General features: G+C 49.2%; 1 protein-coding gene across 1 annotated transcript in view; it reads left to right on the forward strand.

The window, feature by feature from the left end:
- LOC144933782 (alpha-1,3-mannosyl-glycoprotein 4-beta-N-acetylglucosaminyltransferase C-like) overlaps nt 1-15,396 on the forward strand; it is a 29,248-nt gene extending 13,852 nt beyond the window's left edge. Inside the window, exons 3-5 of the mRNA XM_078858889.1 lie at nt 12,230-12,360; nt 13,200-13,359; nt 14,129-15,396. Coding sequence (XP_078715015.1) covers nt 12,250-12,360; nt 13,200-13,359; nt 14,129-15,264 — 1,407 coding nt within the window. The 5' untranslated portion in view covers nt 12,230-12,249 and the 3' untranslated portion in view covers nt 15,265-15,396. The remainder of the gene's footprint in view (nt 1-12,229; nt 12,361-13,199; nt 13,360-14,128) is intronic.
- Nucleotides 15,397-16,455: the final 1,059 nt, after the last annotated feature.

Below are 16,455 nucleotides of genomic sequence, written 5' to 3' on the forward strand. Positions count from 1 at the left end.
GCACTTAATAGTACATGTTAAATTGTGATTATGTCTTGACACTAGCATACAATGGTCTGCTCATATGGGTGACATCGCGTTGTGCTCAGTGCAACTTTGGAAGCCAATTACATGTCAGAATCAGAATATGTATTTAAAATTGAGGAATCCGATGAGCTATAAAGCTCTTTTTCCAAGCGGAACCCCGTTTTGACTTCAGTCTGCACATACTGGCGAAACGTCGTACTCCGATTGTAAATGTTGTGTCTTGGCTCTGCAACACACCGGTGTGCTGTACTAGTGACGAATTGTCACGTTCTGTTTACGTGACAACCCTTACTAGTTGACTGTGTCGGGTGTTGGCGGGTTTAACGACGCGTATATATTTATGCGCTCTAGCCCAAAAAAACCTCTTATAGTCGAAATAATCTCGGAGTCTATCTGTATACAATATACCATGACATTGCATTGTACTATAACCCAATAGAGTACTCTAATGTAGCATAGTACAGCATTGACACGAAATAATAATAATTTAAGATCTACCCATGCAGCATTTGTCTTTTTGACTGGATTGTTTTCAAACAATTCCACATGCAATCATTTTATTTGTCCATTCGTGTAATTATTATATTTGTTGTTTAAACAAAATTTAACTTTCAGTGAGGCAAATTCAAACTGCCAAAGTGTTTTTAACATGAAACGTGATGCTTCGACCACACCACTGTCTCAAGTAGCCCCGCTCACCATACTCAGCCCCACGTGTCGGGGACTCTTGTTGTATACTCTTTGGTTCTTTCGGTGAAGTCACGTAGGTATAAAATAAAATAAATCACAACGTTTCGATCGCAACACAAGCGGTCGTCCTCAGGCGGAAAAAATCTAATCCAGCAGTGGAACTGCTGAACCAGCGAGAGAGCAGTCACAACAAGAGGTTATATATGTGGCGATGGGCAAGCAAGCGGGGTCTGAGCTGGAAAGGAATTCCATTCATGGACGTAAATACGTCAGTTGTGTTAATGGGGGAGATTAGGGAGGGAGGGATTAGGCAGGGAGATTAGCATGAATGAGCTTCCGTCGCTGCATAAGAGTATCATGCCCTCATATGCTCACAACAGCAGTGTTAATGAGAGATTAGCACCATGAGAGTGCAATCCAAAGGACGTGAACATGAGAGTGCAATCCAAAGGGCATGTGAGCATGAGAGTGCAATCCAAAGGACATGTGAGCATGAGAGGCAATCCAAAGGACATGTGAGCATGAGAGTGCAATCCAAAGGACATGTGAGCATGAGAGTGCAATCCAAAGGACATGTGAGAGATCTAAGAGAGAGGCATCTAGAGAGAGAGACACAGTCGGAAATAACAGCTGACATAGGCAGGTAGGATGGAAACATCAAAGTCAGTTAAGACTTTACCTGGTTAATGACGTTCTTCCAATGATTGCTCAGTTTGTACCCATCTTCTCGGTTGAAGTTGTGTCTGTGTTTAGTTATCTGGATGGCTTCATGAACAAATCTCTGAAGGTAGCCGATAGGTTTGCAGAGTACCTCCGTCTGGGAAAAATCTATTTTGTGTGAGCCCACAGCGTTAAAACAATGATCGGCAACACTAGAGGTATTCGTCCTACCGTGTTTCAGATCTGCCTTGTGTTCACGAACGCGGTCCGAGACATGTCGTTTCGTTTCCCCAATGTAACTGCTGCCACAACCATAACTCAGTTTGTAGACACCAGGGTATTGCATGTGTAATATCGTTGAGAACTCTTGGACGCCGGGGTTGAGGCACACGTATTTATTCCGCAACAGTTGTCACAACCGCGGACATACAACACTGGAGGGGGTATCGGCCCCCTCACCCGGCTAGCTGGGAATACACTGCTAGCTATCTCTGACCTACCTCCTAGTCCTCCACTAACGGGCTAGGGGAGGCTGTCTGGCCCGACACTGGTAAGTCGGGCTACGGTACCCGGAGTCCCAGAGCACTAGCTCTGGTTCTCGGGACCACGCCGCTGGCTCGGTCCTGCGCGGCCCTGACAAGGGCGGCGACCCAGGGGAGTCCAGGGCTCTAGCTAGACGATCTTCGGTCTTCACTGGTTTAGCTTTAACATTGTTCCCCGAGCTCTCCGGCTCATCCCCTTTTATACCAAAACCCCCCGCTGAGGGGTGGGGCCCCCGGGGGATCACAACTCCGGGCCAGCCCCCCAGGCTGCCCGGTGCGGACGTCGTTGAGAGCACCTCCCCGTGCACTCACGAAGCCCCGCCCACTGTGTTTGTTTCTCGTGTGATTCTATGTATACAGCCCCTCCGTAACACCCCTACATCACCCCCCCCCGTACAGCTCGCAGCCGTCCCGGCTGCAACAAACGACAATAAAAGTTTATTTACCCCTCGACCCCGCGTGTGCCTCATAATTTTTTTCAACAATAACGCGAACGAGAACAACAACAAGAACCAGAAAAGCAAGAAGGGAAAATAACCCGACGCACCCCACCCCCGAATAAATACGAATTCCGTAAAACCAACGTATATACAATTTGCAGGGAACCCCAGCACACACACAACACACAGTGATCACAACATACGTACAATCCAATGTGCCAGGAACACACCACCGACGCAGCACACAGTGAACATAACATGTGAAAAATATTTTTTTTTTCTTTTTGTGCATCACAAGAGTCTGCGCATTCTTGCGCGCGTTCTTGCAGCCGGCCCGTCACACGGGGCAACCCCGGATGGCGGGCCATCGGGTGGCAACTGTCCACTTCCGAGTGAGTCTCCTCTCGATGTCGCGAGACCCTCGGCATCCCCTGTAGGGGTTGTCGGGCGTGAGCCCGTCATTCCTGGTGCACCTGGGGGCGGGACAGCCGGCAACACGTCAGGCGAGAGCAGCGGAGACGGACCCTTTGAGTCGGTCGACCCCCCACATGTTTGGCCACGCGTGTGTGGAGTGGGACTTCGCACCGCAACGAAGGGTTTCAATCTGGAGGGGTGCACAATCCACCGGCGCTTCCCCCATTTGATGCGTACGCACTGAGGCCGCAAAACCTCAACCACCTCGACAGGGCCCCGCCATGGCCGCACCAGTTTAGAGGAGGTCGCGAGTGGTACCTGGGGACAGTGCAGCCATGCCTTGTCCCCCGGCTTCCACTGTAGCACGTGCGCGCGACCCAGTCTGAGCCGCTCATTAGCTTTCTGACGTAGGTCGAAATTTTGCATGGCAGCATCCCGTGCCTCTGTTAATTTCGCAAGGTTAAATTTAACATGGTCGGCCAATTTAGTTTTACCCTGCGGCGCGGGGATCTGCAGCTGGGCCCGAACAGGTGGGTCAGGTTCGCGGCCATACATGAGGAAGAAGGGGGAAAATCCCGTTGCCGCATGGGGGGCCAATCTGTATGCTGCCAGGACCCCTTGAATTTGCAGGTCCCAATCGGTCTGTGAGTCCGAAACCTGCTGTGACAACATGGACGTGATGGTTCGGTGCAGACGCTCGACCATCCCGTCAGTTTGCGGGTGATAGGGAGAGGTACGAATTTTTTTCATGCCCAGGAGCTCACAGACTTGTTGGAGCAGTTTGCTGGAAAAATGTTTGCCCTGGTCGGTCAGCAGCCGCTCCGGAGCACCTTTGTCCAGGACGTATCCCTGGACAAAGGCCTCCACGATGGCTGCTGCCGACTGGTTGGCCAGGGGCCAGGCCATAGGCCAGCGCGTAAAGTACTCCACCCCGGTCAACAAATATCTATTGCCCCTGGGGGTGGCGGGGAATGGGCCCAGAATATCCAGCGCGACAAGTTCGTTGACTCTGGAGACTCTGATAGACTGCAAAGGCGGCTTAGACTCCCGTGCTGGTGGTTTCCGTTGCGCACACTGAGGGTATGACCCCAACAGATCTGCGACATCCCTTGTCATGCCCGGTCCCCAGGTGGAGGAGGCGCTCATGAGCGGCCCACACCACCTTACCCCGTAACCCAGAAGGGACCACCAGCCGGTGTCGATGGGATTTCCCGTCCCAATTCATCAGCAGACCCGTGACCATTTCCCATGCGTCGGCATCACCCCTCCCCCACCCAGCATCCCCGACGCGACGACGCAACGCGAGGAGGGAGGTATCCTCCATCTGTAGGCGCCCCCATTCAGTGACAGGCAACCCCAACAGGGAATCTCATCCCTGTTGTGCGATCGAATTCGTCATTGACGCTGCGTCGTCTGCGGCCGCCAAGACCGGAACAGATATTTCACCCGGATGCCTGCAACGACCCGACCCCAGGAGGCATGCGCATTCAGGGGTGGTTGGCATGCGCGACAGAGCGTCCGCATTGGTGTGGCGAACGCCCTTACGGTACGTGGTTTCAAAATCAAAGTCCTGGAGAACCTCCAACCATCGAGACAATTGTCCCGATGGTTGTTGAACTCGCAGGGCGTACTGTAGTGCCGCATGATCTGTACGGATGGTGAAACGCTGACCGTACAGATATGGGCGGTACTGTTGGATGAAATAGACAATTGCCAACAGTTCCCGATGGGTGACACAATATCTTTGCTCCGCTGGAGACAACACCCGACTACCGTACGCGACTACCCGTTCCACGCCGTCAACCACCTGGGAAAGCACGCCCCCAATACCTGTGTTGCTCGCATCGGTGTCGAGCACAAAGGGTTTAGAAAAATCGGGGTAAACCAAGGGAGGAGCTTTAACCAGAGCGTCCCGAAGGGAGCGGAAAGCAGCCTCCTCCTCCTGTCCCCAATGAAAGCGGACCCCCTTTGACGTCAAAGCGTGTAGGGGCTTTGCAATTGTCGCAAAATCCGCGACAAAGCGTCGGTAATACGACGCGAATCCAATGAAACTCCTGACCTCTCCCACAGAGGTGGGAGTCGGCCAGGAGCTGACGCACTGCGTTTTGGCGGGATCGGTAGCAATACCTGAGCGTCCAACGATGTGTCCCAAATAATGCACAGATTCGCGTAACAGATGACATTTTTGGGGTTTAAATTTCAAATTAGCAGCCCGCATTTTGAGGAAAACCGCCCGCAACCTCTGGAGATGCTCGTCAAATGTTCTGCTAAAGACGATAACGTCATCCAAATAAATTAAGCACGAGTCCCATTGCAATCCAGCCAAAACCAATTCCATCAATCGCTGGAAAGTCGCCGGCGCCGAGTGGAGTCCCATCGGCAACCGGTTGAATTGGAAGACACCGTGCGGTGTACGGAATGCAGTTTTAGGCTTAGAATCATTGTCCAGAGGAAGCTGCCAGAATCCCGAAAGCAAATCCAATGTGGAGAAGAATCGCGCTCCCGCCAAGGCGTCCAGCGATTCGTCAATCCGTGGGAGCGGGTATGCGTTGGCAACAGAAATTTTGTTGAGGCGGCGAAAATCGACGCAAAACCGCAACGAGCCATCCTGTTTCTTAACCAGGACGATCGGCGCTCCCCACGTGCTGGTAGAGGGAGAAATGATGTCGGCGGCTAACATGTCATCAACAGCCGATTTGACATGGTCCTTTTCGGCGGGACTTAACCGAAAAGGATTTTGGCGTATTGGCGCGCTGTCACCTGTATCAATATGGTGACGCAGCAGATGGGTACAGCCCAAATCGAATCTGTTCTGACTGAAAACGTCGGAAAATTCACGCAGCAGTGTCCTAAGCTTTTGATGCTCTAAATCCGACAGGTCCGTCGATCCCGCACAAAGCGCCTCGAGCCACCCTTTATTGGTGTCCGAATGTGGATGCGGCAGAGGGACAGTGCCTACGTGATTCGCGACAGGTTCCTCACAGGGCACCGGCGTTGCGTGAGCAAGCACGGTCCCTTGAGGAACCACCACTGTCTGCGACCCCACATTGAGGACCGCGATGAAAGGGTCCCCGTCCCATTTTACGATGGTCTGGGCCGGAATTAAATGAGGTCCGCTAACCCCGGCCCTAGATGGCCCCAGCAGAATTCCCTGGTCCCCAATGCCTTTAGCAAAGGGCCGACGAAGTTTGAGAGGCACCAACATTTGTGCCCCCGGCGGTACGCGAACCGTTTTAACAACGACCGCCGGTACCGTCGCGAATGCCGTCCGAGCCGCAGTAGGGGACGGCAGAAACGCCATGCGTCGTCCCGACGGGAGCTCAATGCAGTCCTGGTCTATTAAAATACGAATCGGCATTTTGCCCAAGAAGTCCGTCCCCAGCAGGCACGGAACCGCCAGCGAGGAGGAAACAAAAATCGGGCCGGACAATTTGATATCACCGATACAAATTTGTGCTCGAATCTGTCCAATGATGCCAAGTGAGCCCCCGTTAGCAGCATAGAATGGGACGTTAACCGGCAGTAAAGGACGGCTCTGGACAGGGAGAATATTGTAAATTAGTTCCGAAATGATGGTCGCCGATGCTCCTGTATCGACCAGGATGCGCACCTCAACCCTGTCAATGTGCCCCACCATGGCTGACGACCCCGACGATGCAGCCACAACGCGATGGGCCAACACGGACCACTGCCTGGGTTCGATCTGAGTCCCCATAGTGGTGCGTGTTGGCGCGATGGTGCGCAATGTCGGCCCCCCGTTCGTTGCGGTGTGCGAGTGTGTGACGGGTGTTTGCGTGGGCCAAACATGAGGGGTGCCGCGACTCGCCGGGTTATGTTGATGGAGCTTGGGAGGAGGGCCGGCGTCCTGTCGAGGCGACATGGCCCCGGATGCCGCAGTTGTAACAGCGCGGGAGCGCAGGCGGCGATGACGGATGGTCGGAGCGGCTCGATCCATCCCGGCTCGCCCGTACTCCCACCCTCTGCTGCAGTCGATGGTCGATGGCACAAACTTCCTCCGCCGGGAGGGTGGCTGCAGCCACCGTACGCCCGGCCGCTGCCCTGCTGGCCTTCCGTCGCTGCGACAGCAGGTTGGCGTGGAGGAGCCGCGCAGCCTGGAGGGAACCCATTTCTGTGTCCTCCTGTGCAACGACGGCGATGTCCAGGTCGTCCGCCAGCAGGAGGATCTTTTCCGTTACCATCGCGTCCACACATTCGTCGTCCATTCGTGGGAAGGCCGTCTTCGCCAGCGCCAGGAGACTCGTACGGTACGCCAGGGGCGACTCCTTTGCACCCCGCTGGCGATCATAAAAGAGCTGCCTGCATTCCGACGATGGTCCGTAGACCGCAGCCAGCAACTGCAGCACCATCTGTAGCGTGGAGCGTTTGTCCTTCAGCGCCGATGTAAAAGCGGCGAGGGCGTCGCTGTCGAGGAGCGCCGGCAGCGCGCAGAGAGCCTCGGCATCCGACCACTGCGCCATTTCCTGGTGCGCAAGGAAGCGCCGCTGGAAGCCGCCCCAGTCGCCCTCCTCGCCCACAAACTCTTTGAGTGGAGGTAGCCGTTGGTGCAGCGCAGCGGCCGCCGTGGAAGCTCGCACTCCGCTGTCCCCGTTACTCGGCTGGGCTTCGGCGCGAACGACGGATGGCATCGCCGGTCGCACCAGTGGTGACGCTCTGTCCGCTGGTGATGACGCGGCAGCCCCTGTGAGGCCGATGTCGGACCCGAGGTGCAGGCCGGCCATGCCCTCAGCAGCTGCTGCGGCGATGGCGGGAGATTCAAAGTTGGGCTCCGTTGAAATGGCGGGAAGGCGCACCGGTCGTCGGCTGTCCTCGCCCCGTGGCGGTCCACCAGCCCCCAGCTGTGTGATGTGTTCGAGCGTGGCGGCAGCAGCGTACAGCAGCTCCACCAGTCTCGCGTGAGCCAGCCTCAGTCCTTCTGTTGACGGCTCCCCTTCATCCCGATGCTGCGGTAAGGATGCGTCCGGCCCCGGCTGCTCGATGCCTTCTTCAGCCGTCTCGGGCTCCACAATTTCAGCGGTGTCCTCCGCCTCCGGTACCCCAGCTCGAGCTGTCCGGCGCGTGTCCATGTTCGTGGTCGTTCACTTCTGTCACCAGATGTAATATCGTTGAGAACTCTTGGACGCCGGGGTTGAGGCACACGTATTTATTCCGCAACAGTTGTCACAACCGCGGACATACAACACTGGAGGGGGTATCGCCCCCCTCACCCGGCTAGCTGGGAATACACTGCTAGCTATCTCTGACCTGCCTCCTAGTCCTCCACTAATGGGCTAGGGGAGGCTGTCTGGCCCGACACTGGTAAGTCGGGCTACGGTACCCGGAGTCCCAGAGCACTAGCTCTGGTTCTCGGGACCACGCCGCTGGCTCGGTCCTGCGCGGCCCTGACAAGGGCGGCGACCCAGGGGAGTCCAGGGCTCTAGCTAGACGATCTTCGGTCTTCACTGGTTTAGCTTTAACATTGTTCCCCGAGCTCTCCGGCTCATCCCCTTTTATACCAAAACCCCCCGCTGAGGGGTGGGGCCCCCGGGGGATCACAACTCCGGGCCAGCCCCCCAGGCTGCCCGGTGCGGACGTCGTTGAGAGCACCTCCCCGTGCACTCACGAAGCCCCGCCCACTGTGTTTGTTTCCCGTGTGATCCTATGTATACAGCCCCTCCGTAACACCCCTACACATGTCAGGAATCACATCCTTTACAGATGGGATTAAATCACGGATTTTGTGTACTGTGTTGAAACGAACTTGGATCTTGTGTTTGTTTAAGATTTTGGAAATCTTTTTGGTAACCCCTGCTATGTATGGTAAAGTGATGGTTTTGGTTGGATCCTCAGAAGGTTGTCTCCCCATGGCTGGGGAGGCAGCTTTGCGGATTGTACGGTCCAAGTATCTGTTCATCCTAAGGGCTTGGTGTACGTGCTCCAACTCACTAGCTAGGTGGTGGTAGTCGGAGATGCAACGGGCCCTATGGTGTAGCGTTTTGATGAGGGAATTCTTCTGGACTGGATGGTGGTGGGAGTCAGGCTTTATATAGGCATCCGTGTGAGTGGCTTTCCTGTAGACCGAATGTCCCAACGAGCCATCAGGTCTCTTCTCGACCAAAACATCCAAGAACGGTAGCTTGCCATCCTTTTCCACTTCCATGATGCATTTGATAGACGGGTGTATGGAATTGATGTGGTTGAGAAATTCGTTCAGTGCTTGATGCATTTGATAGACGGGTGTATGGAATTGATGTGGTTGAGAAATTGGTTCAGTGCAGGCCATGTGGCCAGATGACGAACGTGTCATGTACGTATCTCTTCCACAAGGAAGGACGTAGGGTGGATGTCTGGATGGCATCTGTCTCAAATTTCTCCATGAAAACATTCGCTACCACTGGCGATAAGGGAGAACCTATGGGGTGCCTTCAAGATTGACTCTTGTTGTGTAGCTGGGTCTTAATAACACTGGTCAACAGAAAGAAAAAAAATTCTGGCCTGGACTTTTGCAGCTGTTTTAGACTAATTTCAGGGTGCTGATTCCAAATCTGGTCTCAGGTTTGCTCCATTACATCTATGCTATCGGCATACCATATTTTCATTGATTTTACCCGAAATTAACTCTGTCACTTATGATTGCAAGTTGTTGCGAGTCAGTGACTGTTTTAGTGTTAAAATATGGTGCTGTATTTTTAGGATAGTGTGTTTATAATATCATTTTATGTAGATATCCACATTTATTTAATATTTTAATTCTGCCGTTTTTATTGAAAATGCAATATTTCATATCTCAAAAACCTGATGTGATAAACAAAAACTGATGCCAGATTTGGAATCAGCACCCCAAAATTACCTTACAAACGTTGGAATACCTTATGCCAGAAAAAGTGTGTTGACCAGTGCAATCAATTAAATACAATATTTATACTTGCTCTCGAGAGGTTTGTTATTTATCGATTGTACGAACTTGCGTCCCAAGGTTGAAATATATATTTCCAGCAGGATATAGATTTAGAACGGAGTAGTAATATATTGATTAGTAAAACTGCACAAGACACCGAAAGTCCATTAAAAGCCAGGGGTTGGCAACCAAAATAAGATAAAAATTCGAATTCGGTACAAAACTCATTATTGCAAGAGCCACAATGCATGTGAATACATATGTAGTGGATTCAACTGAGTCGCAGACTTACTCTTTGGAGGCAACACATTTATTTACACCAACACATAACACAAAGGGGTTACTGCCCCTTTACCAGGTAACCTATGGTGGTGAACCACCAGGCTAACTACACTGGTTACTGGGAGTAGCTACAACGGACAGGACCCTGGCTGGAGTCCTCATCCACGTGTTGTTGACTTCTTCTTGGATGTAGAAGGTAGATCGTGATTCTTCAGATGACGACAACAACGCTGAACCCTGGCCCCTGTGCGGCCCCCGGTTTATATGCTCCTGGGATGTGGCTGGCCCTGCCCTTGGCCACGACCACCTTCAAGAAACCTCGACCCTTCCCGTAGGATCTCACACGTGACCACCCCCAAGCCCCCACCTGGGGCCCTTGTGTAGATCTTGCTGGTCACGTGTCTTCCAGGGTCAACCAGAGTGCCATGGCCTAGGGTAACCTCATCCCATGGCTGACACTCCCACACTCCCTCCTGTATGAGTCAGCACTGCACGCCACGCGTGGTGCCACTACGCTATCCCAGCGCTCACTAGGGTTGGTACTACACCCACCTACGGGGTGTCCGCGATGACAATGCATCGCACGCCATGCCTCGCTAGAGCCGGCATTGCTCAGTGACATTCACGATGTCGCTATATACGTGATGTCCGCAATGTGAGTACATCGCACGCCGTGCCCCTCTAGGGCCGGCACCACACAGTGACATCCGTGATGTCACTACACATGCACATTACGTCACGAAGCAGTGATTGCCTACCCCTGTTCTAATTTAGTGATTTTACGTCAAAATATCAAGCAGTATTTCAGATTAATGTTCAATGCTACTTTCTCCAATTTAACAACATAAACAAAAAGCTGGCTGGCAGATGTAAACGTACACAACAAACATATAGGACATATCGGTGTTAGAATTTGTATGAAGTGGTGGTTGAAGAGCTCCAACATGCCCCCCAGTGAAATGGTTAATTGAAAGATGGAAAACTATTCAATTATTGATCAACTCTGGTCCCAAAAGAAGGCCTTTGTACTCTTTGGTTCTTTCGGTAAAGTCATGTAGGTGAAAAAAATGAAAATAACTAAAAAAGAAAAATTCTTATTATTTTTATTTTCACCTACGTGACTTCACCGAAAGAACCAAAGAGCATGGATCCTTGCAGTCACGAAAACTTCAAATCTAGAATTAAGGCCTTTGTAATGATTATTTTTCACTCATGATCACGTCCCTTTATTAGCCACATTGTCCCCCACCTTTCTCTCATCCGTGGCCTCACTTCTGCCACTGGTCACAACAGCTGCATTCCATACTAATACATAAAATAACTCGCATCAATAGTGTGTTTCACAGGAGTTAAGTCTTAGATCTCACTGCAAAATGGCTTTTAAAATGTTAGTCGCATACTGCAAGTTATAATACAATATTCCTTAATTATTCACGAGGATTATGTTCCAGAGATGCTTGTGAATATCAAATTTCGTGGATGATATTGTCCTACGAAACCCTTTTTTTTTACGAACTACATTAAATAGATACATAAGCTATTAAATACGTGCAAATTATTATAACACGAAAGAAATGGTAAACACAAATAAACATGATATATACATAAATATGAAAGTATCTCATTACTTTATCTTACAACTTTATCTCTCATCACTTTATTTCCCTCGCAGATGGCCAAAGTTGTGGTTAGCAAGTTCATGAATTACGAGGGAATACTTTACGAGGGAATACTTTACTATATTTTAACCTTTACTCCCTTATAACCTGTTGCAACCTAATTGTAACTCAACAATTGGTCTGAATGGAAAACGGAAGTTTCTTGAGTAAGTACATTCATAAATGGGTAACTCTTATGACCTACGTAATAACCAAGGGCTGGAACGAGGCACGAGCTGGCATGGACCCTGAACCATCCATATCCCTCGGCCCCCCAAGTTCATAACAACGACTTTACAGGCCCTACCTCTGAGGGGAGTTGGTGTGTTCAGAGCGATGTGATTTTCTCAAAAGTCTATTTAATGTCACAGTAAATATAGAATAGAGCTGATTGCAATCTACGCACATTCCAACTATATTTATAATGGATTATAGCCATGAAATGTTGTACTTGTAAGTTGCCATAAAAAATTTACTTTCCTACTTTAACCTACTATTTGGAGCCAAATACAGGTTGAAGGTTAAAGCATCCTTTTTCTGAAAATGGTAAAATTATTTATCATGTCCATAATCGTAAATGGATGCACGTGTTGAGGATTGCACATATTGCACATCTGGCAGACTGCAGGTCTGCAAGGAGCATGAGGCTGCAATGGAAATGCGGCCGCGTGCTGCTCCTCTTCACCATCGTCGTCAGCCTCGTGCTCTTAATGGCGTTCGTGCTGTCCTGGGAACAGCCATACAAGACGGCGGTATGTTCATGAAATGGTGAAAGCATTCATACATAGTCCGAAAACAATGAGGAGTCTCACATGGTGCTCATGAATACTATATTGTGTTCCCGACCCAAGCACACAAGTGCTTTCACTGGGGAGATCTGCTCTCGAGAACCTACTTTTTCCACACTGGCCAGGCATCATGGAAGAGATGGGCACATACCAACACTTTACCCTACCACACGTGACTTGCAGATTATGGTGTACCCGTTGAAATTTCTGGGTAAACGGTGGCAGTGGAAATTAAGAACTTAACCCTTTAACTGCCAATTGTTTTGAGGATGGAGACCTTTGGAAGAAAAGCTGCCCAGCAGCCTCCACTGTGGCTTGCAACGCCGAGTGGAGTGCTAGCATATAGTGGGGTGGCTGATAACGGGTGAGTAAGACGTGTGCAGTGTAGTAGTTGGTGCACTGCGATGTGATCCCAGTAACCCAGTATGATGCCGGCCCAATGATAACATCAGTGGCAAATAGATATGCAAATCTGTCCAGGCCCTCCACTAGGTCAACTTTCCATTAAATAAGTGCCTGGTGTGGGTGTGTGAACACTACCATTGGAGACAGGTGCCACCTGCAAATCCAGTTACTATGTGTGGTGAAGCATATTCAGTATTTGTTGCCTTTCTGCTTGAGTAGAGTACCTCCCTACTGGTTACTGGGCTTAATTAGAGCACTGATACATCGGTTTCATCTGTCCACGCACATCGTGATAACATTTTTCCGGCTGCAAAGACGGGCATTTGCAGTTGTTGTTGAGCGTTCGGATAAATTGTTATTCCCAGTTTTGTATTCACTATGAATTGTTTGTGATTTAGAGACACATCAACTCGCCAGTGATTACGCAAGAACTGCTGGACATCATCTCTGAAGCTTCACATCCTCACGAGGGCAAAGCCACTTCTCGAATACTGATGTTTAATACCACAAGGCTCCAATTCAGCAACATCACAGAGGACATCTTGACAACAGAAAAGAGTTGAGTTCCATATATTTTTTATTTGTAATTGCTTTGTTTTGACATTTTATTTCCCCATTTGCTAATACATTCAATTACTGATGGCAATTTATCTTTGTGGCTTGGTTGGACTCTTTGGGTAAGTGCTGTATAGTGACATCTCTAATGTCTAGTAACGATGATGGATTTTAACAATTAAACAAATACACCTACCCACCTCTGTTATTTGTTGTAATACTCTAAAACAACAGAAGTTTGAATACTGGATGATCACTTGGATAGCTTTATTGCCTGACATTGCAGATGACTTCTGACCATAAATTCAAGGTACCAAATTGCATTATTTTAACAAGGCAAGCCATTGAAATATTGTTTGTTACATTTAAAAATAAATGTATTCTATGAACATTTAGATGCAGCTGTCAGCTGATGGATTCCAAGTGATCGTGTTATTAGCATTCTAAATAGACCCCTTCAACCATTTATCTGCACTGTGGCAGATCGCTCAGCTTAAGGCAGAGGCTGTGAGTTCCAAACCCAGTCACAGGGAGAAAATTAAGGTCATCTTTCCTCCAGGGTTGGTAAAATGGATACGACTTTGGAGGAAGTCTACAGTGGCTATTTTTAAGAGATTCGTCCCCGGCATAACAGAGCAGAACCACTCCATGTTTGACTAGAGAGATTCTGTTTTTACATGTTTTAAACTACAAAGTAGTATATAAAATTCAACCTCAAACACACACGTGCCACATTTTCAATGAGTAAGTGCCTGTGCTTTTTTTCTTTCAGAGTTCCTTGCGATTGGCCTTTGTTCTGTTAACCGGAAACATGAGCCATACTTGATAGACACCCTGAGGTCCATATTTGAGCAGTCAAGCTCAACGGAACTTCAGCAGATGGTAGTAGTGGTGCACTTGTGCGACTTTAACATGGCGTGGTGCGAGATGACGGCACGTATAATTACGAAAATGTTCCCGAACCATGTGCTAGCCAAGCGACTTCTATTGATCCATGCACCGGAGGAGATCTACCCCTCCCTTGAGGGCCTCAAGGCCAACTACAATGACCCTCCGGATCGAGTGCGCTTCCGCTCCAAGCAGAACCTTGATTACTCATTCATAATTGGCTTCTGTGCCAGCCTTGCTGACTACTACCTCATGCTGGAAGATGATCTGAAATGTGCAAAGAATTTTTTGACCACAATTCAGAAGGCCATTGCTTCACGACAAAAGAAATATTGGGTGACGTTAGAATTCTCCAAACTGGGCTACATTGGCAAGCTCTACCATGGTAATGACCTCCCCACCCTTGCTCAATTTCTGTTCCTGTTCTACCAGGAGATGCCGTGCGATTGGCTTCTGACGCACTTCCGTGTTATTCTAACACAAAACAATCCCATAAATTTCAAGCCGGCGTTATTTCAGCACATGGGCCTCTACTCATCCTTCAAAGGCACTCGGAATGAATTGAAGGACGGCGATTTCCAGGAGAGTACCGCAAATGTGGCCGATAACCCTGCCGCCACCTTTCACACAAACATCAAGGTGTTCGAAGACTACCGGCCGGAGAAAGCCTACAGCACTGAAAGTGGCTACTTCTGGGGAAAGACGCCCGTTGCAGGAGATTACTTCACGTTGAAATTTATGGAGCCTCAGAACATCGATGTGATCGAAGTTCTGACAAGTTCATTTGAAAGAAAAAATGACGGTCTGAAAGCTGGCTTGTTACAAGTTGGAACTAATGTCGACAAACAATCGTGTTTTTCTTTTATCACACTCGGACATTTTGTACATGGTGAATTTAGAGAAAAAAATATCAGCACATTTGTGCCATTTAAAATTGGCTGTATTCGTATAAATGTGACTATGACCCAAACAGAATGGCTTATTATTAGGAGTATCAGCATTTGGGTTGTTCACAAGTAAAGAACAATAGTGGGCACACTGAAACGTACTCCCACCAAGTGGCTTCCTGTTTTGGCCAACATTGGGCCAGCAAACTTCCACAGGGATGCTGTGATATCAAGCCAAGTGGGACAAAATCCAAGAAAGCATTGTCCTCCCATTACACCAAGAGCTGCTCGACCCTCCACAAACTCGTCCGAGATCCTGGAAACCAATCTGGGATTGCGCGAGACAATTGGATATTGGACGGAACGGGATCAACTGAAGGCCGCTGGCGAATGCTGTGGAGTTTTACTGAAGTTCCTAACAATAGCCTCAACGAGGGCACCACCACTGCTCCGCACGGCTTTGATCTACCAAGAAAACTGTGGTGGCTTCATCAACCACTTCAGAACAGTGACTGCGCACACCTCTTCCTCAAGTGGAAAAAGTTAATATGACCCACAGTTCAATAACTGTGGCCACTCGAATCAAACAATGGACCGCATCACAAACAACTGCATTTTAGGCCTGCTCTCCGTTGGACTGGACAGTATTAGCGCTACTCCCAAAGCTATCACATGGCTCACAAGCTTAACCCCGGATGTATAATTTACACCGACTTGTCATATGCTAGAAGATGAAGAGTAATGTATAATTTTCTGCTACTGTGCAGCATTTTGTATTGTTTACTATAATAATCTAGATTTGAAGTTTTCGTGACTGAAGGGATCCATACTCTTTGGTTCTTTCGGTAAAGTCACGTAGGTATACAATAAAATTAAATCACTTGTATTTTATACCTACGTGACTTTACTATAATAGTTAACACAAATCTCTCCCCATCAGTTCTCAGCTCCTGCATTCACAAAAACTTCAAATCTAGATTCATATTGGTAGTGTATGTAAAACTGAATTGAAAATGTAAAGTAATAACAAACAATGTACATTCTTAGACCTCCTTTGCCAGTACCAAAATATAATAATAGGGTTTTTCCCCTCACCCCGAGCCCTCATTACTTTGATAGTGCATTGTCTTTGAGATGTACGCCTTTTGGCGTCCTCTGGTCGAGCACCAATTGGGTCGAGGCTCAAAAGAAAGCCGTCCCTTGGTGTGGACAAATCAATTTCAAGGACAATGCATATATTATCATAGTGTGTTTTTTTGTTTGCATTTGACTGCAAGTATTGTGATTAATGCAGACATGAATCCTTGTAAAAAGGTTTCAGTTT

This window comes from Lampetra fluviatilis, chromosome 8, assembly GCF_964198595.1.
Source record: "Lampetra fluviatilis chromosome 8, kcLamFluv1.1, whole genome shotgun sequence".
Lineage (NCBI taxonomy): Eukaryota > Metazoa > Chordata > Hyperoartia > Petromyzontiformes > Petromyzontidae > Lampetra > Lampetra fluviatilis.